Consider the following 22,050-nt stretch of genomic DNA (forward strand, 5'->3'; position numbering starts at 1 on the left):
CCATTCTTGATTCACACGGGAATCTGTTGAACGTGAAACACTCAGCAGCATTGCAGTTCTTGACACAAATCTGCCTGGCACTTACTACCATACCCCGTTCAAAGCCACTTAAATCTTTTGTCTTTACCATTCACCCTCTGAATGGCACACATACCCAATCCATGTCTCAAGGCTTAAAAATTCTTCTTTATTAACCTGTCTCATCCCCTTCATCTACACTGACTGAAGTGGATTTAACAAGAGACATCAATAAAAGATCATAGCTTTCAGCTGAATTCACCTGGTCAGTCTATGTCATGGAAAGAGCAGTTGTGAATGTTTTGTATTCTCAGTGTATGTTGTCACTGTTCTGAGAGAGGAGTGCCTTGCACGTCAGGTGCAAAATACAGGGATTATGTGTCCTATGCTTCTCGCCACGGCTAGACGACACGCCCAAGGATCTGGCAGATTGTAGATAACATCAGCAAACTGCCCGGGAGACAAATAGAGTGCTGGCAGTGAGAGGGTGTAACCTGCTCTGTTCTCAGCTGACCAGCGACGTGGATCCACCTGCATAGAGTTATGTTTGTTCTTCTAGCATGAAGGGAGGGACAGACTAAAACACTGAGTACTCTGCAATGGGAAGACGCAGACTGGAGAACATCAGTGGTTTGGTTATCTAAATGTCTGATTTTCAGTTTCCTTTCAACTTACGTTCTATTTCCTTTATCACCTCACCTGTAGTGGAATCAGTTAGTGATTGCTGCCAAGTTAGGAACTATGACAGTGTATAATTTGAACTTGGATCTAGGTTTCCTAAGCAATGAAGAGGCACATGCTGTTGTTGAAGTTCTAGAGAGAGACAAGCGTCTAAAGGAGATTGAAAAGGAGAGGATTGGGTAAGTGAGAGATCGTATACTTTAGCGTAAAAAATAACTGCATTTGATTTTTAAAAGTTGGATTTGAGATGAAAAGGCAAGCTGGTTGAATCGTGGGTTTCTGTCTGTTTTTCTCTGTGTGTGTGTGTGTAGCTACATACTTTATGTCCAACTAATCATTTATACTTGTGTGCTCACCAGACGTCTGCTTGAGCAGCGGGGGGACAGAAAGTCTGTGTTAGGATGGCCGGAGAACCTGAGAAACCAGCAGACTAACAACATCAGTGTCCACCCATCCCAGGCACCACACAGCACTAACATAGGTGAGGGCAGACCACCAGATACACTGTCTACACCAGTGGAGGCTGCTGAGGGGAGAACGGTTCATAATAATACCGGAACGGTGCAAATTCAATGTAAACTATGCGTATGATTATTTGATATATGGATATATTGCCCCCACATTCTGAAATTGCATTTCTGCCCCCCCCCCCCCCCCCCCCCCCAATTTTATAATTGGAATGTGATACAAAACGGGCGACGGTGTGCTTTAGGACCATGCGGACGCCTCCAAGTGGTCGGGTAGGCTGTTTGTGGTGTTTATCCGACTGGATAACATTTTTCTTGTGTAATAATTATGTCCCCCCCACTTCTAAAACCAAAGTTGCGCCCCTGTGTATGCACATGTGTGGCAGAACACAGTGCTATAGAGTTTCAGCTTTGCCTGTGGGAAGGGACACAGAGCTTTTCCCACAGTAAATGAGAAGGCTTGTATTCCTACCTGAGATGGAGAAAACTTCCATTCCCAGAGGCACAGAAACCTGTATAGTATCACGATTATTGGGAATAGTCAGATTAGTATAATAGTTTGATTTCAATGTTTACATGCTTTGCAAGAAGAACAAATCCTTAATAATATTGTTAACATGGACACGTCTGAAATCAGAATACCTGATGAAACTTTGATAAATGCAGAAAATCACAAATCAAAATAAACGTTGTTTACATGACTAATGCTATAACTGGCCTACTGCCATAATCAGCTTCATATCAAATGATTTGCGTGTATGTAAATGTGCTCACTGTGTTTCATATGTTGCATTATAAATTATGAAGCTCCTGGCCCTTACGCCAGGAATTGCTCTGGTTCTACAGGGTTAAAAGTGTCCTCATAACTTAACAGATGTCTCATAACATGACTTTCCTTATACTGTAATTATCTGTAAATATGTACTTGTGGTTAATTGTTAACTTGCTCTGTCTATGACTGGCTAGACGTATGTTAGGGAGAATAATCACTATTATGTACACTACCGGTCAAACGTTTTAGAACACCTACTCATTCAAGGGTTTTTCTTTATTTTGTACTATTTTCTACATTGTAGAATAATAGTGAAGACGTCAAAACTATGAAATAACACATATGGAATCATGTAGTAACCCAAAAAGTATTAAACAAATCAAAATATATTTTATATTGAGATTCTTCAAATAGCCACCCTTTGCCTTGATGACAGCTTTGCACACTCTTGGCATTCTCTCAACCAGCTTCATGAGGTAGTCACCTGGAATGCATTTCAATTAACAGGTGTGCCTTCTTAAAACTTAATTCGGGGAATTTCTTTCCTTCTTGATGGGTTTGAGCCAAACATTTTTGTTGTGACAAGATAGCCCTGTTTGGAAAAGACCAAGTCCATACATCAACTGTTCAGAGGAGACTGTGTCAATCAGGCCTTCTTGGTCAAATTGCTGCAAAGAAACCACTACTAAAGGAACACCAATATTAAGAAGAGACTTGCTTGGGCCAAGAAACACGAGCAATGGACATTAGACCGGTGGAAATTTGTCATTTGGTCTGGAGTCCAAATTTGCGTTTTTGTTTTTTTGGGTCCAACCGCCATCTGGTTTTGGGCTTAGTGGGACTATCATTTGTTTTTCAACAGGACAATGACCCAGCACACCTCCAGACTGTGTAAGGGCTATTTTACCAAGAAGGAAAGTAAGGGAGTGCTGCATCAGATGACCTGGCCTCCACAATCCCCCGACCTGAACCAAATTGAGATGGTTTGGGATGAGTCGGACCACAGAGTAAAGGAAAAGCAGCAAACAAGTGCTCAGCATATGTGGGAACTCCTTCAAGACTGTTGGAAAAGCATTCAAGGTGAAGCTGGTTGAGAGAATGACAAGAGTGTGTAAAGCTATCATCAAGGCAAAGGGTGGCCATTTGAAGAATCGCAAATATAAAATGTATTTTGATTTGTTTAACACTTTTTTGGCTACTACATGATTCCATGTGTGTTATTTCATATTTTTCATGTCTTCAATATTATTCTACAATGTAGAAAATTGTACAAATAAAGAAAAACCCTTGAATGAGTAGGTGTTCTAAAACTTTTGACCGGTAATGTATTACATGTAACTGTTAACATGAACTGTAACCCTGAAACCCTACCTCTTCAAATAAATATATCTTAAATAAATCTCACAAAAAAATAAAAAAACTAATCTGCACTTGTACTTTCCTACTAGCGCTGACTTTGCTAATAACTACATTTTTGAGTTAAATTGGACTTACTACGACTGTGACATGTGGTTGTCTCACCTCGCTATCTTTAGATGAATGCACTAACTGCTCTGGATAAGAGCGTCTGCTAAATGACTGAAATGCCAAATGTAAGGTGAGCCATTGACCCAGAAATGGCCTGAAATTGCCCTTAGGACAAGTGCTGACTAATAAGATGTAAGAGATGGAATCTGATCGCTACTCCTCCAATGAGAGCATGACTAGGTCACTACTGGTGACCTAACTGTAGATATTGCTGCTACTCATGAGGTTTGCAGGGTCAGGTTAGTCAGTCAAGCCCAAACAGTCCTACTCTTTATCTTTGGCTATAATAGTTAGTAACTCACTGCTGCTTGTCCTGAGTGATATTTCAACACGTTGTCATTCTACAGAGCAGCAAACTGTGAGAAGTAAACCAATAAAAGGGAGGGATGACGGTAGCGGAAGACATACAACTCTACGAGCCCGTCTCAGCTCCATGTTCAGCCTCAGGGTCCCTCTGAGGGGCAGCAGAGACCCGGGAGGGAAAAACAACAGCCACAGCCATAACAATGGGTGAGCCTTTGTAACAAATAAGTAGCTAGTACACTTACAAACATGGTGGAAACATGCAGATTACTGTTACAACAGCCTTCAGAGGATGAAATTAGGGTACAGTGATATTTTAATGCAGGCTTATCCCCACCCCCTAGGGTTAGCAACGTCCACTCTTCTGGAGGACAAAGCTGCGAAGACAAGAGTACTGAGGCAAAGCATGTGGAGGAGCAAATAGGTGAGCTTGCAGAGGAGCCTAACAAAGAGGCGCACACAGAGGAGGAGCTCACCAAGGAGGTGCACACAGAGGAGGAGCTCACCAAGGAGGTGCACACAGAGGAGGAGCTCACCAAGGAGGTGCACACAGAGGAGGAGCTCACCAAGGAGGTGCACACAGAGGAGGAGCTCACCAAGGAGGTGCACACAGAGGAGGAGCTCACCAAGGAGGTGCACACAGAGGAGGAACTCACCAAGGAGGTGCACACAGAGGAGGAGCTCACCAAGGAGGTGCACACAGAGGGACCTGCAAAGGAGGAGCCCATTGAGGATCACTCAGTGGAGTCTAATAAGGTACAGACTAGTGCATAATGGCCCTAAGTAGGTGTGTAGTAACCAGTAGCCTGGGTGTTCCCCTCACCTTTGGGCCTATAATCTCCTTGTAAAGTATTGCTTTCCGCACTGCATCAAAGTTGTCGTATTTCCCCCCTTCAGGGAGTCTTTTCAACAGCTTGGGTGTACCCTCAGCAGGTTTGCATGCCTATGACACACGCTTGGGTAAACTCAGCGGCTTGTGACAGTTCTTGAGAACATATTCTAACCTATTCTCCTATATCTCTCTGTCATGTAATTTAGCTTGATAGCATGTTTGCATTCACAACCACGTTTATTTGATTAACCAAAATATTGATTAATTGGGAGTTGCACTTATTGTTGAGTTATTATGAGATTGGTCCATAGCTTCTGATGAACTCATGGATCAAAGGTTAAATGCAAATATTGATTCAAATCCCTCTATTGTATGTTTGCGCCAAGCATAGCAGGTGATGTCTAAAAATAGACATGATTTGCAATCTTAAACTCTTTCTTTCTCTCTCTCTCTCTCTCTCTCTCTCTCTCTCTCTCTCTCTCTCTCATTTACAGGTGATTGGACCTGCTGCCTTCCCTGAGGGTGAAACAGAGAAGAGGAGAACAGATCTACTGGAAACAGGTGGAAAGCAGGAGAGCTCCACAGGTGTGTAATGGCTCCAGTCCTCCTCTGGTTCTTTACTAAAGGACAGATAGTAAACTGTGTGTTATGATTGCAGCTATGGTGGCTCCTAGTTTGGACGGGGAGTGAAACAGACACTTAAACAGTTCACTTGAGCATTCTGTAACCCATGTACACACAAATGGAGCCGTATATGTTTAGATGTGGTTACTTCTGTTATCCTTGATTTGATATACACTGAGTGTACAAAACATTAAGAACACCAGCTCTTTCCATGACATTGACTGACCAGGTGAAACCAGGTGAAAGCTATGATCCCTTATTGATGTCATTTGTTAAATCCACTTCAATCAGTGTAGATGAAGGGAAGGCGACATGTTAAAGGATTTGTAAGCCTTGAGACAATTGAGACATGGATAGTGTATGTATGCCATTCAGAGGGTAAAAAAACATTTAAGTGCCTTTGAACGGGGTATGGTAGTGAGTGCCAGGTGCACCGGTTTGTGTCAAGAACTGCAACGCTGCTGGGTTTTTCATGCTCAACATTTTCCAGTGTTTATCAAGAATGGTCCACCACCCAAAGGACATCCAGCCAACTTGACACAACTGTGGGAAGCATTGGAGTCAACATGGGGCAGCATCCCTGTGGAACGCTTTCGACACCTTGTAGAGTCCATGCCTGACAAATTGAGGGGTATAAAGTAGAAACATACTTAATAAAGAAATAAGATTGTCTCTCAAAGAGGCTGGTTTCCAAGCAAATAAATGGTTAATAAAAATGTAAACAACTGTGTCAAAGGTCAATGTACCAATCTTGTTCTCTTCAATGGCCGGCCATAGGTCAGAATCAGAGAGAGGACCAAGAAAGTTCTGGAGTGACTGGACCAGCGTCAGCACCACAGTCAGCCAGCCACCCACCAGTGAAGCATGAGAATCCTACATCTAACCCTCGGAAAGGAGAACACATCCAACCATCAGCTGAATTGAAAACGTCTATTCCCTTTAGCCCAAATCGGAACATACGTTGCTGCCCCATCCGCCCCCACCACTCTGACATCTCCTCCCCCTTCCTTGTACCTCAAGAGCAGTCCCTGCCCAGGACTGACACTGTGGAGAGTCTTTCCCCTGAGGTTACGAACATTCCCCTTCACAGCCCACATCGACCACCAAAACTTCAGTCTTCTATCTTGAAGAGGAGCCAGCTTCAGAAGGCCTCTGGTCGGGCCGTAACACCAGCTCGCCATTTGTCCTTGATCAGGCCATGGAGTGTGAAGTCACCAGGAATGTTCTCCTTGCTAAGACCAAGCAGCTCCACCACACTGCCCACCTCCCACTATGCAGAGACCCAGGCTGAAGCCTCCGGCCTCTCCTCCAAACTCACCTCCGTCCTCCCTTCCAACCTCTCCTCCGACCTCCCCTCCAACCTCCCCTCCAACCTCCCCTCCTCCTCTGGCCACCGAGAGAGTCCAGTCACCTTGAGACAGCACATTTCAAGTAGTCATCTCACCTTGTTCCCTGCCTCTGACCTACAATGTTTCCCACCCCAGAGCCTCAACAGAATCCTGCCTCATACTACACTGTCTCATTACCCTCTTGGATATAAGACCAGATTAAGCTCATCTTTGATATTTAACTCTCTCCCCATGTCTAAGAACACTTTAGATACAGCAACTGAGAGTCCAAAATACCTTAACAGGTCCAAGTCACTTGATACACATTTAACCAAGGCTGTATCTATGGATACCACTGGTGACAATCACTCCCCCTACTCGCCACCCAGTAACACAAGATGGATGTCATCTTCTGAGAGAATCCACATGTTGGCGAAGCAGCATAACTTAGCAGCCCAGGTTGGTTTATCAAAAGCCATCAGCCAACAGAGGATTCTGCAGACGAATGCTTCCGTTCAATCTAATAACCAAAGAATGTTCAAGCACCATGCATATGATTCAGGTGTATATGACACAGGTCCCAGTCTGGCAGTTAAGACTCATTCTCTCTCCAGCCTCAGCTCCAGGGCCTCTCACGGGCTTCAGTCACATCTTCACAGCCCCCCAGTTTCACCAGATCATATGACTGATCTCACCAGATCCTATGGTGGTACACACAGTGCCCCAGCAGACACAAAACAGTTGATGATAGGGGACAAAATAAAAGTGACTGGTTCAGAGATTATTGATAGTGAAATACATAATATCAGTGAATTTAAATGTCAGACTTCAAATAAGGATTTGTTTGAATCTCAGATTAGAAAGAATTGCTTGGGTCTGCCTGCTCAGGACGCAACTCTTATCTCTGATAGGACTGAAAAAGAGCCCACTGGTTACAGAAGCAACCGGAAAGTAGATCAGATACTGAATCGCCTCAGAATGATATTCAGTAGCAAACGCATTGAGGAAAAGAGTGTGTTGTTTGGTAGAAAGGGGAAAACGGTGCCATCAACACTTGAGGGAGCTAGTGTCATCAGTGAGAATAGACGGACAGGGAAGAGGTCTCCAGAGGTCAAAGAAGTGCTGAAACCCATTGACCTTCAACGTAATGTGGCATGTCATCTAAGACAACAAAACAGAGGCTGCAATGGGCTGACAATTTCCACAGTTAAATTAGCATCCAAGAATGCACAGTTAGATATTCATGACAAAGAGAGGAACACAATATCAACTGAGAAAAATGGAAACCCATCGCTGTCAAAAGAAGAATTAAGTAGAACAAATCATCCACATTCACCCTATTTTAGTAGTCAATCCCATAAGGATTCTGGAAGTTCTAGAACCAGTCATTTTAGCCTCAACACAAAGAATGAAGATGTCTTCTCTAGCTCAATGGGTAAGGACAGTAGATCAGATAGGAGTAGAACTGCCTGTTTTAAACCCACACAGCTCTCATACTCCAACAACTCTCCAACCACTACTGATTTTGGCCTGAAACATGGCCGCTCCATCTCTGTCACCAACATTTACTCAAACCGAACGTCAAGAAACAGGCGCATCTCCACAGGAACTGATATGGCCCCCACAAGGTACCTAAGGAGTCTGGAGGATATCAGAGTGCCAGGGGACCTTGATCGCACACCCAGGACCCTTTCCAGAGCTTTCTCTAGCACTCAGAAAACCTATTTTAGTCTAATAAAAACAGACAGCATCTTAAGCCCTAAGAGCCTGACATTGCCTCTACGGTTCAATGAGTCATCGACTTTGCCCACAGAGATTTTAAACTCACTTATCATTGATCAGAAGTTGCAAGTCATTCAAGGCCCCATGGAACTATTGCCCATCTCTAGCTCCAGTTTGTCAGACTTTGAGGAGTATGACTCAGATACAACTACAGATGGCGAGTACTACTTGAGCAGTGATGATTGGGAGAAAGAGTCAATACTCTAGCAAAGGGCGACGACCGTTTTGAGTAACATTGTGCAGATATTTAACATTTTTGTAAAAATCATTTCTTATTGGCCTATGTATTTATAGTTGAAAAACATTAATAAAACAAATAATGAATCTGTACATTTATTGATTCCATGTTGATGATATGGTAATATACTGTAGGTGAGAGGAAGCTCAGTGGTTGGCAGTGGGAGAAGATGGAAGGAGATGGATTTTGGCCGACATTCTGCAACTTTTATTATCGATAAAACATTTATTTTATGAACAGAGTGGATTAAGTTTTGTAGACTTTACCCTTTGCCAAAGTTGTTTAATTTTGTTATTGCACACTCGCATTTCACAGAGTAGGCGTTCCCTAACGAAAATATGCAGACGAATATGGAACGCCGTTTGGGTCTTTGCGTGTCAAAAAAAATATACATGTCAAATAACACTATTTGACGCGTCAAATAAGCTTGTTGCCCAATCAGGACCTGAATATGACTGCACCTCACATAATAATTTAACGCGTTCATTAATTTTTTACATAGTTATTACACATTGATTACACCATCACTCGTATTTCATATGTCACAATGATTCATCGCTACGTATGCTATGATGCTGGTGAAGTTGTCTCGCGCACCTACAGTGCTGTTCATAAAAAAAAGCTTGCTAACTCATGGATGCAAACAATGTTCTTCCCCCAAAACATAGCAAAACGACATAATCTGTTTAGGTGTCATCTAAAATAACCTTAATTTATAAAACAGTTCTTATTTGATTAATGGTGGTCTGACCCATCTATGTGAAGCTAGCCACAATAATGATTAGTCACAATAGTGGCCTTTGCAGTTAGACTTCAAAATAAAAGTATGTCATTGACAGTGATGCAAATGACCACAAATAATAGAATTATGCCATAATTGAATAGATCATAATAAACGAGGTTGGAATATTGTTATATAAAATCAACAAAATACAATAATTTGTTAATTTGACAAAAATATGTTGAAATCACACTGGATGTATTAGAGTTTAGAATTGCATTGGGGGCATACTTATTTCACTGTACAGCCTTACCTATGGATTGTGGATCAATGACATAGGGTATCAGTCTACTCACTGACACCCAGAGAACATTAGCATCGTAGCGCTAATCGCAAGACTCTGAAACAACTGAATTGAGCCACATTTATTGTCAACCTACTGTGTGTATTGAACATTATTCCTGAGGGAAAACAATACTGAGTGGATGTTTTGGAGTCTGATAACACTGAGGAGGGCATTGGGAAAAAATATATTGGGTATTGAGTAGACTGATACCCCATTTCATTGATCCCCAATCCTTAGGTAATGCTGTACAGTGCAATATGAATGTCAATACACACAATAGGCTGACTGGGGAGGTGATTTCACACTGTCACAGTCCCGCGATAAGAGCTACAACACTAATGTTTGCGTAAACTCTTTACAGTTGTGTTCTGTGGGTGTCACCGAGTAGACTGATACCCCATTTCACATTCCAACCTTGTTTAACATTATCTATTCTAAATATGGCATGATTCCACCAACTGTAACCTTCTGCATCACTTTCAAATAGGTACTTTTATTTTGAAGGCAAGCCGCAAATTCCACTATTGTGCCTAATCCTTATTGTGGCTAGCGTCACAACACATAACCTGGTCCGGTCGAGCCTCAGTAGCCAGATGAAGCTAGCTGACTGCTTATAACGTTAGCTTTGGGCGACAGGGTTAAGTAGTTGGCTAGCTAACTGAAGTTCAATTTAAATAAGCGAACAACATGTGGCTACCTAGCTAATACTTACTCACAAGGATTCCTAAATAATTGCTAAGAATAATGAAAATGACTGCAGTTTGTACTGGTCTTTGTTTTCAGGCTGGTTGTATTGGTGCTAGCTAGGTAACGTTACCAAGCTAATGCTAGAACGTTTCCAATAGGATCTCGCTAGCTCTTGCTTGTTCTCCCTACTATGACTCATTTGTTCCCATTGGAAACGACATGTAGTGGTCTAACTTGGTTTATCTTTGCGTAACCCTTATAAAAATGGTAACTTTCAACTTCAATGGGGGTGGGGACATCCCTAGGATTCTGATTAACACGGACCCTGAAAGAAGAAAAGGGATTTATGGTAAAATTAAAAGGGACTAATATACGGCATTCTTCTGTATTATACCATCGATATTTGGTCTCTGTAAACAAATCGTTTTTCCTGTGTGTATTTCATCAAACTTCCTCAATACACACAAGTCCATACATTGTGCAATCGCATTAGGCCAAATCACAAATTCATTCCCTTCTGAAGATGAGATGCTGCATGTAAAATTGGTACCCTAAAAATAAGTATTAGTTAGGTAGCTACTTTTAGAAAGGAGCTAACTATGACTCTTAAATATAATCTACTCAACCCTATACAGAGTGTATTTCCGTTAGTTTGTATAGTTTTAATATTATTTACTTGTAGTAACTTTCCGTTTTGTCAAGCTAGTGAAGTCAGGCCTGAAAATGTCTTGTTTGGGGTCCAGGGCTAGACCCTAAAGTCGTTTTGCCCGTTCGATCCAGGCTGTCAACTCAGCTCGGGAAAACTTCTCTCCAGGTAAGTGTTTGTGATAATATTAATATTTGTCTAAAGCAGAGAGGATGAGGCTCTTTGTCTATGTCAATTATTTCATGAATTTAATTTCTTCATCCGCTGGTCAGTCCCTTACTGAAGTTATCTTTGGGGAAACTGTTTAGTAACCCATCCCTTTGAAGGCATTTCACCCCAAGATCAATTGAGATCTCATACAATGGGGAGTTTGTCATCAAATAAACTACTTGTTTTTGTTGCTGTAGCCTATGTTTTATTGATGCACAAAATCAAACTCTTAACGTCTTAAATTGATGCACAAAATCAAACTCTTAACGTCTTAAACAATGTCCACGATTGGGCACCCCTTTATTCCCCTATAGAGCCTAATATTTGCGGGCTGAACATTACTCCAATTGTCCCTACGGTTATGTTCTTGTTCCTATAATTGATGTGATTTAACTACTTTTGATCTCCTCTTTACATGCAGGTAAAGACTCGTTCAGAAGCAGCATGTCCGCGTCCACAACCACCTTCCCCAGGACAGAGGCGATGGTTCCATTCTGATGAGGTACCGTCTGCATTGGCAGATTAGTGTGATCGCTTGAGAGAAAATATCAGTTAACTCATCATCTAAGTCTGCCTGTTTGAATAATATAGATGTCAGTATGTTGATCTGTTATCTATTCACTGATTCCACGTGATGCTGCATCCTGTTGGTTTTATGTCCTCAGGCCCGGCCTATCATGAGTACTGTGACTGCTCAGGGCGCAGTGGCGATTTTAGAATGTAAATCTCGGTGCCCCCACATTTTTTTGTATATGCATGCCAGCAAAGCCACTACACAACACAACACTAAACAATACATTAATTGCACTATAACAGTGATATACAGGGCCTACATAAAGCTGTCCCAACAGCAGTCCTAACGTCTTACCACTGCTACACCTGGCTATCAGCGGAGCCTTGTCTGGCAGCGAAACAGTTCATTCAGCCTAGGGTTGCCAACTGTCCCGTATTAGCTGGGATGTCCCTTATATTGGGCTGAATTGGTTTGTCCCATACGGGATCTCCCTTGTCTCGTATATTCATCCAATCACAGTATAGCGTAAACGCGCCAATTCCTGCAAAGTAATTTCTGTTGTTGTTCGGTCGGTTTGGCATATCATGGAAATATGGATAAACCTGCAAAAAAGAAAAGACTGTGCAGCTACAACAAACAATGGGAAGCAAACAAGACGTGGGTTAAGGCTGTCAGTGGTGACTCGACGAAAGCTTTCTGTACTTTATGCTGTCCGGAATTCACAATTGGTCATGGAGGGGAGAGTGACCAAACTCAGCATGCATCCAGAGAAATGCACAAGAAGGCCACGCTAGCTAAAGGTGCTAGCAATATCGGTGCATTCTTCGTGACGTCTACTGCGGAAAATGATGATCTGCCTCCTATGGAAGGTGAGCCTGTGTATTTCTCAGTTGCCTCAAACAAGGGCAATAGAAAAATGTTTCCAGTGTGCGTTTCTCTGTGTCTGATGGAGTGCAGTGCAAGTTACTTGACTTTTATGACGACAGTGATGAAACTGCAAATGGCATACATCAAGCTCTGATGAACTGTCTGGAAAATCATGAACTTGATATTAGACACATCACAGCCCTATGCAGCAGATAATGCCAATGTTAACTTTGGAATACACCACTCCGTTTACCAGTTATTGAGCAGTGACAACAATCGCATTCTGAAAGCTAATTGCCCAGCTCACATAACTCATAATGACTTTTGCCTTTCCAATTGAATAAGACTATGAATATACACTGTTTATTCATTCCCATAACACCATACCCACACCGCCGTGTGACCGTGCACTGGCACGCCACCATTTGTCCCTTATTTGTTAGTGAGAAAGTTGGCAACCCTAATTCAGCCTCATTTACTGCCTTTAAAAAAAACCATGGCTGATTTGCTTAAACAAATGTGGTTTTTACTGACAATTGAGATGTACAAACTATGGCATAAGGGGGGGGGGGGACGAGTAAATAGATAAGAGGCAATCAATAATTTCGATTGACATTAATGAGCGAGCTAGGACGGACATAGTCAATATAAATATTTGTTCAGACTTCAGTGCCTTCCCCTCCATTGACCTGCAGCGCCTCCTACAGGAGGTTCCCGCTGTAATCGACAACCAGGTGTACCGCTGCTCCCTGGGAAAATACATTGACTTCAAGATAATTTTTTCGAATAAAAAATTTAACCTTTATTTAACTAGTTCTCTGTTGAAATGTTCCTCTCACTATGCAGGAAGGTAAAGCGTTGCTTTGTCTTTTTTGTTACATTTACATTTACATTTTAGTCATTTAGCAGACGCTCTTATCCAGAGCGACTTACAGTAGTGAATGCATACATTTCATACTTTTTTTTTTGTACTGGCCCCCCGTGGGAATCGAACCCACAACCCTGGCGTTGCACACACCATGCTGGCGTTGCAAACACCATGCTCTACCAACTGAGCCTCAGGGAAGACTGTCACCACTACCAGGTGGTGATACAGCCTGACAGGATGCTCTCAATGGTTCATCTGTAGAAGTTCATGAGGGTCTTAGGGGCCAAGACACATTTATTCATCCTCAAGAGATTGAAGAATTTTGTGTCATTGTATATGTGCACTATTAGTTGTAGGTGAGTTTGTGTGTGCTGGTCTCTGTCCTTTCATCAATAAGTATGATCATGGTCCTTTCTTAACTGTCCGATGGTACTTATTTGCCCCTCGCCAGAAATTCACATAATAACATATTTTCAATATGAGGTGAGGCTTCCTGATGTGGAATTTTACATCAATGTGGGAGACTGGCCAATGGAAACAAGGAAGCAGGTGACATTCCTGGGGCTGTTCCAATCATCTCCTGGTGCGGTTCCACAGACACCCGAGACATCATCCTCCCCACCTATGACAACACTCACTCCACCCTGGAGACCCTGAGTGGCATTTCCAATGACCTGCTGTCAGTCCAGGGCAACACAGGTAAGACACATTACTTCTTACATTCTCCCTTGAGCTAATTCTGCTTTCTTACACCTCATTACTCACATGCACATTACTCTGTTTCCTTGGCCTCTAGGTCCCCCTTGGTCCAACAAAACAGAACAGGCCTTATTCTGTGGCCGGGACAGTCGTGAAGAGCGCCTACACCTGGTCACTCTGTCCAAGAAAAACCCAGAGTTGCGAGACGCCAGAATCACTGGCTGGTTCTTTTTCAGGGAAAGGGAGAAGGATCTGGGCAAAGCAAATCTTGTTGGATTCTTTGACTTCTTCAAGGTGGGGGAACATTCTGAACATTCCACCCAAAGCCAGCAGGTTCCCAAAATAAAAAATTGGTAACCACAATAAAATAAAAGTGAATTCTAAACGTTCACACCTTGGGGTAATATACGGCCCTTTCCCATTTACAGTATAAGTATCAGGTGAACGTGGATGGCACAGTGGCTCCTTACAGGTTCCCTTAGCTGGTACTGGGGAACAGCCTGGTGCTGAAGTAGAATTCACCAAATTACAAACATTTCTACACCCACCTGAAGCCAGGCACCCACTACATCCCTGTGAAGAGGAGTCTCTGACCTAATCCAAAAGATTGAGTGGGCAACAGTATGAAAGAGAAAGAGTGCCAATGTTTGTGTCAATATGTATTTGCTACCATGTACATTTTTGGATACTTGAAATGCAAATGCATGTTGTAATGAATAGGATCTAGCCAGGTTTTTGTGGATATTTGATTAAGATATGGATTTCTTTATTTTCCCTACAGGGGAATGATGATGAAGCACAAAGGATAGCTAAAGCAGGCCAGATGATTGTACGACAGCTGGTACAACCTAACAGATTGTGCTGTTACTATTACAGTGCGCTACAGGTAATTGTCTTTATTTGCTATGCATGCCAATGCTAAATCAGCTCAGATAAATGAAGGTACTCTCATTATCATTGATACTTTTACTGCAGTGTCAACTCAGATACTGTACTGTGTATGAGAAAAAGAAACCCAGCTAGGAAAGTTGTCTCTTTCCATAACAGATGTACTCTGAGCGTCAGACCAACCAGCCCACACTGCATCCAGACATGAAGCTGGTGCCCCAGCCATCCGACCAGAGTGCCCTTTGCAGCTGTCAGCAAGAGCCACAAAGAGATGATCCCAGCCTGGAGAAGGACGAACTCTGATCAACACTGTGAAAAGAAAGGGAAGAGACACTAGCTATTTCAATACAGAAAGTGCCTTGGACTTCTGCTTGCTTGTTGATGGAGATTCTATGCAATGAAGAAGTACTGTGTGACCAGGACTTCTAAGTGGATGTACCAACACTCATATAGACGATCAAATATAAAATGTGGTTTGAGCCAGACAGACCTTGTCACAGCTCACTTTACTGGGCCTGGAATATGACTGTTTTATCGACAAGACCATTATGCAGAATCATCTGTTTTCACTGACCTGAGTGATATTTCATACTGAATTTGGTGTAATTGTATGATCATTGATGGTCACCATTATTACGTTTGTATAAAAGATTGCTGTTGATGTTGCGTTAACCTTTTATTGACCAAGATGATCATGTCCTTTCTTTGTTATTCACTACCATAACTTTAAAAATATATATTGGATGGGTACAATATTATAAATGTGTTGTTGCCGTATAGATTGGTTTCTTTTTGGATTCTTCTAAAGCCACTATGATTGTGCAATTTAACGACCTATTTTCACGGACGGTACTGTTGTGAAAAAAATAAAATGTTATTGAAACATTGATGGACGACCAGAAATGTCTATAACTAGGGCTCAAATTCACGTGTGGCATAAAACAAAAAAGAGGGGGCACCCGGATTTGAACCGGGGACCTCTTGATCTGCAGTCAAATGCTCTACCACTGAGCTATACCCCCTTCTGTTCGTTACCGGGAATGTTTTAGAATATATAGCTATGTGCGTCACAGTCACATATATAGTTACGTGCGTCACTTTCGACTGCTTGTGATTAGCTTTCCTAGACAACGTACTTTGGTTTTGGCTGTAGTCAATAGCTACAGTTAAGAGACAAACCATAAACCAAGTAGCTATCTAGCAGGAAGCTAGTAGTAGCACAGATAGATCGATGAGACATTTTGGTTGTAGCTTACGACTCAGAGCCTCGGCACCATGACCGGAAGTACTGTAACGTTAGCCATCATGAATGAATAGACAGCCTTTTTACAATATGGCCAATTTTGCGGCTGTGGTAACTAGTGGAAATCATGGTGCGTATTTCGAGTAGTTTGCTAGCTTTGTTATTTACAATTATTCGAACCCAGTGCCATATAGCATATTACTATAGAAAACACGTTCTATATTGACCCCATTTTGAGAGGTCAACGACAATGTTGCAGTTAGCTATCTAGTTAAGTTAACTGTTAATAACATCCGGCCGTGATTGGGAGTCCTAAGAATTTGTTGTTAACTGACTTGCCTAGTTAAATAAAGGTTAATTAAATGTTACACAACTAACGTTAGCAGCTAACACAAGCGAGTTTTGTTTGGTCCATACTAGCTCTCGAGAACACAAGGGGGCTTACAGCCAGCTGGCTATATGTTACCATCTAGTTAAATGGCATAGGTCCATACATACATACATACATACATCACACACACACACACACACACACACACACACACACACACACACACACACACACACACACACACACACACACACACACACACACACACACACACACACACACACATATAAACTCAGCAAAAAAAGAAACGTCCCTTTTCAGGGCCCTGTCTTTCAAAGATAATTTGTAAAAATCCAAATAACTTCACAGATCTTCATTGTAAAGGGTTTAAACACTGTTTCCCATGCTTGTTCAATGAACCATAAACAATTAATGAACATGCACCTGTGGAACGGTCGTTAAGACACTAACAGCTTACAGACGGTAGGCAATTAAGGTCACAGTTATGAAAACTTAGGACACTAAGGAGGCCTTTCTACTGATCTTGAAAAACACCAAAAGAAGGATGCCCATAGTCCCTGCTCATCTGCGTGAACGTGCCTTAGGCATGCTGCAAGAAGGCATGAGGACTGCAGATGTGGCCAGGGCAATAAATTGCAATGTCTGTACTGTGAGACGCCTAAGACAGCGCTACAGGACGGACAGCTGATCGTCCTCACAGTGGCAGACCACGTGTAACAACACCTGCACAGGATCGGTACATCCGAACATCACAGCTGCGGGACAGGTACAGGATGGCAACAACAACTGCCCGAGTTACACCAGGAACGCACAATCCCTCCATCAGTTCTCAGACTGTTCGTAATAGGCTGAGAGAGGCTGGACTGAGGGCGTGTAGGCCTGTTGTAAGGCAGGTCCTCACCAGACATCACCGGCAACAATGTCGCCTATGGGCACAAACCCACCGTCGCTGGTCCAGACAGGACTGGCAAAAAGTGCTCTTCACTGACGAGTTGCGGTTTTGTCTCAACAGGGGTGATGGTTGGATTCGGGTTAATTGTCGAAGGAATGAGCGTTCCACCGAGGCCGGTACTCTGGACCGGGATCGATTTGGAGGTGGAGGGTCCTTCAGGGAAGACATCCTCCTCCCTCATGTGGTACTCTTTCCTACAAGACAGGAATGTCAGTGTTCTGCCATGGCCAGCGAAGAGCCGGATCTCAATCCCATTGAGCACCTCTGGGACCTGTTGGATTGGAGGGTGAGGGCTAGGGCCATTCCCCTCAGAAATGTCCGGGAACTTGCAGGTGCCTTGGTGGAAGAGTCGGCTAACATCTCACAGCAAGAACTGGCAAATCTGGTGCAGTCCATGAGGAGGAGATGCACTGCAGTACATAATGCAGCTGGTGGCCACACCAGATACTGACTGTTACTTTTGATTTTGACCCCCCCTTTGTTAATGGACACATTATTCAATTTCTGTTAGTCACATGTCTGTGGAACTTGTTCAGTTTATGTCTCAGTTGTTGAATCTTGTTATGTTCATACAAATATTTACACATGTTAAGTTTGCTGAAAATATATGCAGTTGACAGTGAGAGAACGTTTCTTTTTTTGCTGAGTTAAGTTATCAATGTATTTGATTGTAACGGGACTGTCCTTATCTGTTCCCCAAAGATGGAGAAATTGAGAAAGTCATTGTGCTCCTTTTCTACATAGGAAAGGAATGGAGTCTGTACAGTAGAGAGGTGCAGGCTGCCTCTAAACACAACACAGATCTTGGGTTATTTTTCAATACAATAGCTAATTAACTAGCAACGTAACCTAATCAGCACTCAGAGGCAACTACATTGAAGTACATTTTCTACAGCCTGGTGTCTGTATGACAATGAAAAGACTTCTCTGTATTGCAGAATTGTCGTGGACTATATGCACAACTAAAGGACATTGTTCCAGTCACAGGTCTATGTCCCCATGCAGGACCTTATGGTGTCCAGGACACACACATATTCAGGGACACCTTTTTACTGATGCCAATTTAAAAAGTATCGGCCAAAGCCCATTTACTGACACCCAGTGATAAGCACGATATGTCTTGTGTTGCTGTACCCACAGGTTTTCCAGCGTAAGGAATGAGCAGCTCCCCAGAAAAACATGAGACTTGCTGGTTTAAAGTGGGCTGGTGCCCTACCCACACTGGCCCTACCTGCTCACAAACACGCATACAGTGCCTTCAGAAAGTATTCACACCCTTTGCATTTTTTCACATTTAGTTGTTACAAAGTGGGATTTAATTGTCATTTTTTGTCAAGGACCCACACAACATACTCTGTAATGTAAAAGTGGAAGAAACTAAAAAAATATATATATTCTTAAATGTTAATATATCTAGATTAGATGTGGGTCATTGGCATGGGTCCCCAGATCCTCAAAAGGTTCTACAGCTGCACCATCGAGAGCATCCTGACCGGTTGCATCACTGCTAGGTATGGCAACTGCTTGGCGTCTGACCGTAAGGCCCTACAGAGGGTAGTGCGAACGGCCCAGTACATCACTGGGGCCAAGCTTCCTGCCATCAAGGACCTATATAATAGGCGGTGTCAGAGGAAAGCCCATAAAATTGTCAGAGACTCCAGTCACCCAAGTTATAGACTGTTTTCTCTGCTAACGCACGGCAAGAGGTACCAGAGCGCCAAGTCTAGGACCAAAAGGCTCCTCAACAGCTTCGACCCCCAAGCCATAAGACTGCTGAACAATTCATAAAATCGCCACAGGACAATTTACATTGACCCCCCCCCCCCCCCCCCCTTTGTACACTGATGCTTCTCGCTGTTTGTTTGTTTGTTACCTATGCATAGTCACTTCGCCCCTACCTACATGTACAGATGACCTCAAATAGCCTGTACCCCCGCACACAGACTCGGTACCGGTGCCCCCTGTATATAGCCTCGTTATTGTTATTCTTATTGTGTTACTTTTTATTATTACTTTTTATTTTAGTCTACTTGGTAAATATTTTCTTCTTCTTGAACTGCACTGTTGGTTAAGGACTTGTAAGTAAGCATTTCACGGTAAAGTCTACACTTGTTGTACTCGGCGCATGTGACAAATAAAGTTTGATTTGATTTTGATTTGATTAGATATGTATTTAACCCCCTGACTCAATACATGTTAGAATCACCTTTGGCAGGGATTATAGGCTTTCTGGGTAAGTCTCCAAGAGCTTTCCACACCTGGATTGTGCAACATTTGCCATTATTCTTTTCAAAATTCTTCAAGCTCTGTCAAATTGCTAGACAACCATTTTCAGGTCTTGCCATAGATTTTTAAGCAGATTTAAGTCAAAACTGTAACTCTGCCACTCAGGAACATTCACTGTCTTCTTGGTAACCAAATCCAGTGTAGACTTGGCCTTGTATTTTAGATTGTTGTCCTGCTGAAAGGTTAATTCATCTCCCAGTGTCTGGTGGAAAGCAGAGTGAACCAGGTTTTTGTCTAGGGGTTTGCCTGTGCTTAGCTCAATTTCGTTACATTTTTATCCGAAAAACTCCCCAGTCCTTAATGATTACAAGTATACCCATAACATGATGCAGCAACCACTATGTATGAAAATATGCAGTGGTACTACGTAATGTGTTGTATCTGTCAATTAGGTTAGTGTTGTGGAGTAACTACAATGTTGTTGATCCATTCTCAGTTTTCTCCTGTCACAGCCATTAAACACTGTAGCCCTTTTAAAGTCACCACTGGCCTCATGGTGAAATCCTTGAGCGGTTTCCTTCCTCTCTGGCAACTGAGTTAGGAAGGACGCTTGTATCTTTGTAGTGACTGGATGTATTGATACCCATCCAAGTGTAATTTGCTCAAAGGGATATTCAATCAGTGGAGGCTCCTCAGAGGAGGAAGGGGAGGACCATCCTCCTCAGGGAATTTCATCAAAATAAAAATAGTAAAACATTAAAGTTATCCTTTTAGATTAAACTATACTAAATATAATCACGTCACCAAATAATTGATTAAACACTCTATTTTGCAAAGAAGGTCTACAGTAGCCTCAACAGCACTCTGTAGGGTAGCACCATGGTGTAGCTGGAGGAATGCTAGCTTACGTCCTCCTCTGGGTACATTGACTTCAAAACAAAACCTAAGAGGCTCATGGTTCTCACCCCCTTCCATAGACTTACACAGTAATTATGACAACTTCCGGAGGATGTCCTTCAACCTACCAGAGCTCTTGCAGAATGTACTGACATGTTGTCCACCCAATCAAACAATCAGAAAATGTATTTAGTACTGAGAGCATAGGCTACAGCTAGCTGGCACTGCAGTGCATGAAATGTGGTGAGTAGTTGACTCAAAGAGAGAGAAACACAGTAGTTGAACAGTTTAACAAATACATTTCTTCCAAAATGAAGGAGAAGCAAGAGAGAAATAGAGAGAGATTTCATCATTTTTTAAACTTTCAGTTTCACTTAGCTAGTTTAGCCTACTGAAACACCCTGCTCAAACAGAGGGATGTTACATCAGCTCGCTGGCTATGACTTTCCAACACAACACTGGAACTCTTCCAAGTCAAGGTAAGCTTTTGGTTTTACAAATGTTTTGCCACCGGTGTAACTGCTTACTGACTGTACACTCTACTGCATGATTGTAGCGGGTTTACTAACACGTTAGTTCTATTAGCTATGCTGACTATGACATTACTTATATAGGGTGACAATGATGTAGGCTGTGTGTAGCAGTTTAGCTTGGAAAGGTTTTTTCGCCTGGTCACATACAGCTGATGTGTTGTGCATTGAAGTCCACATGCGAAGGGACAACGTGAGAGGAGGAGAGCACATAGAGGAGAGAAGGAATACAATAGGCTGCTATGAAAGTGAACTGTGTTTGCTCGTGATTAGGGGTGTATTCATTCTGCCGATTATGTTATAAAAACGTTTCTTAAACGCAAGCAAACAAAACAAAATAAGGATAAACATACCTGAATTTGTCCAGTAGAAACTCTTGTTTGCAACTGTTGGACTAATGATTACACCCTATATCAGCTAGATGCAGGCAAGAGTGTGCAAGGCAGTATTGTCTGTCCATGTGTCACTGCAATTATATGCTGATGGACAACATATTGTTTAATGGGGTTTTTATTATTCGTTTTATGAAGCATCACAGAAGCTTTTTGATAGAAATTAAGCAACTCAGAAGAGTCGTACGATGCGAAGGGACAAGGTGAGAGGAGGAGAGCACATAGATGAGAGAAGGAATACAATGTGGCTGCTATGAAAGTGAACTGCGTTTGCGCGTGATCGGGTGTATTCATTCCGCCGATTATGTTGAAAAACGTTTCTTAAACGCAAGCAAACGGAACAAAACGAGGATAAACATACCTGAATGTGTCCAATAGAAACTCTCGTTTGCAACTGTTGGACTAATGATTACACACTAACTCAGCTAGATGCAGGCAAG

General features: G+C 42.5%; 2 protein-coding genes and 1 non-coding gene across 3 annotated transcripts; 2 read left to right on the forward strand and 1 right to left on the reverse strand.

The window, feature by feature from the left end:
• Positions 1–18: 18 nt before the first annotated feature.
• On the forward strand, positions 19–8,664 carry LOC106603071 (uncharacterized). The gene is made up of 6 exons (XM_014196232.3): positions 19–878; positions 1,059–1,180; positions 3,813–3,975; positions 4,113–4,524; positions 5,095–5,185; positions 6,002–8,664. The coding sequence occupies exons 1-6, from the start codon at positions 760–762 to the stop codon at positions 8,539–8,541; spliced, it is 3,447 nt and encodes a 1,148-aa protein (XP_014051707.3). The 5' UTR covers positions 19–759; the 3' UTR covers positions 8,542–8,664.
• Positions 8,665–12,468: 3,804 nt separating this feature from the next.
• On the forward strand, positions 12,469–15,907 carry LOC106603072 (protein O-glucosyltransferase 3). Its single transcript, XM_082973807.1, has 5 exons — positions 12,469–12,565; positions 13,936–14,130; positions 14,228–14,424; positions 14,912–15,016; positions 15,178–15,907. The coding sequence occupies exons 1-5, from the start codon at positions 12,469–12,471 to the stop codon at positions 15,319–15,321; spliced, it is 738 nt and encodes a 245-aa protein (XP_082829933.1). The 3' UTR covers positions 15,322–15,907.
• A 61-nt stretch (positions 15,908–15,968) lies between these two features.
• On the reverse strand, positions 15,969–16,040 carry trnac-gca (transfer RNA cysteine (anticodon GCA)). Its single transcript has one exon. It is a non-coding gene; the product is annotated as a tRNA-Cys (tRNA).
• Positions 16,041–22,050: the final 6,010 nt, after the last annotated feature.

This window comes from Salmo salar, chromosome 04, assembly GCF_965601325.2.
Source record: "Salmo salar chromosome 04, fSalSal1, whole genome shotgun sequence".
Classification (NCBI taxonomy): Eukaryota; Metazoa; Chordata; class Actinopteri; order Salmoniformes; family Salmonidae; genus Salmo; species Salmo salar.

Bases quoted from the DNA above. Each gene is read 5' to 3' on its own strand.
- LOC106603071 (XM_014196232.3), top strand. From the start codon at position 760: ATGACAGTGTATAATTTGAACTTGGATCTAGGTTTCCTAAGCAATGAA. The intron at 3,976-4,112 runs GTGAGCCTTTGT...CCCACCCCCTAG, and splicing joins AGCCACAGCCATAACAATGG to GGTTAGCAACGTCCACTCTT. The intron at 4,525-5,094 runs GTACAGACTAGT...TCTCATTTACAG, and splicing joins ACTCAGTGGAGTCTAATAAG to GTGATTGGACCTGCTGCCTT.
- LOC106603072 (XM_082973807.1), top strand. From the start codon at position 12,469: ATGCACAAGAAGGCCACGCTAGCTAAAGGTGCTAGCAATATCGGTGCA. The intron at 12,566-13,935 runs GTGAGCCTGTGT...CCTGATGTGGAA, and splicing joins TGATCTGCCTCCTATGGAAG to TTTTACATCAATGTGGGAGA. The intron at 14,425-14,911 runs GTGGGGGAACAT...TTTTCCCTACAG, and splicing joins GATTCTTTGACTTCTTCAAG to GGGAATGATGATGAAGCACA.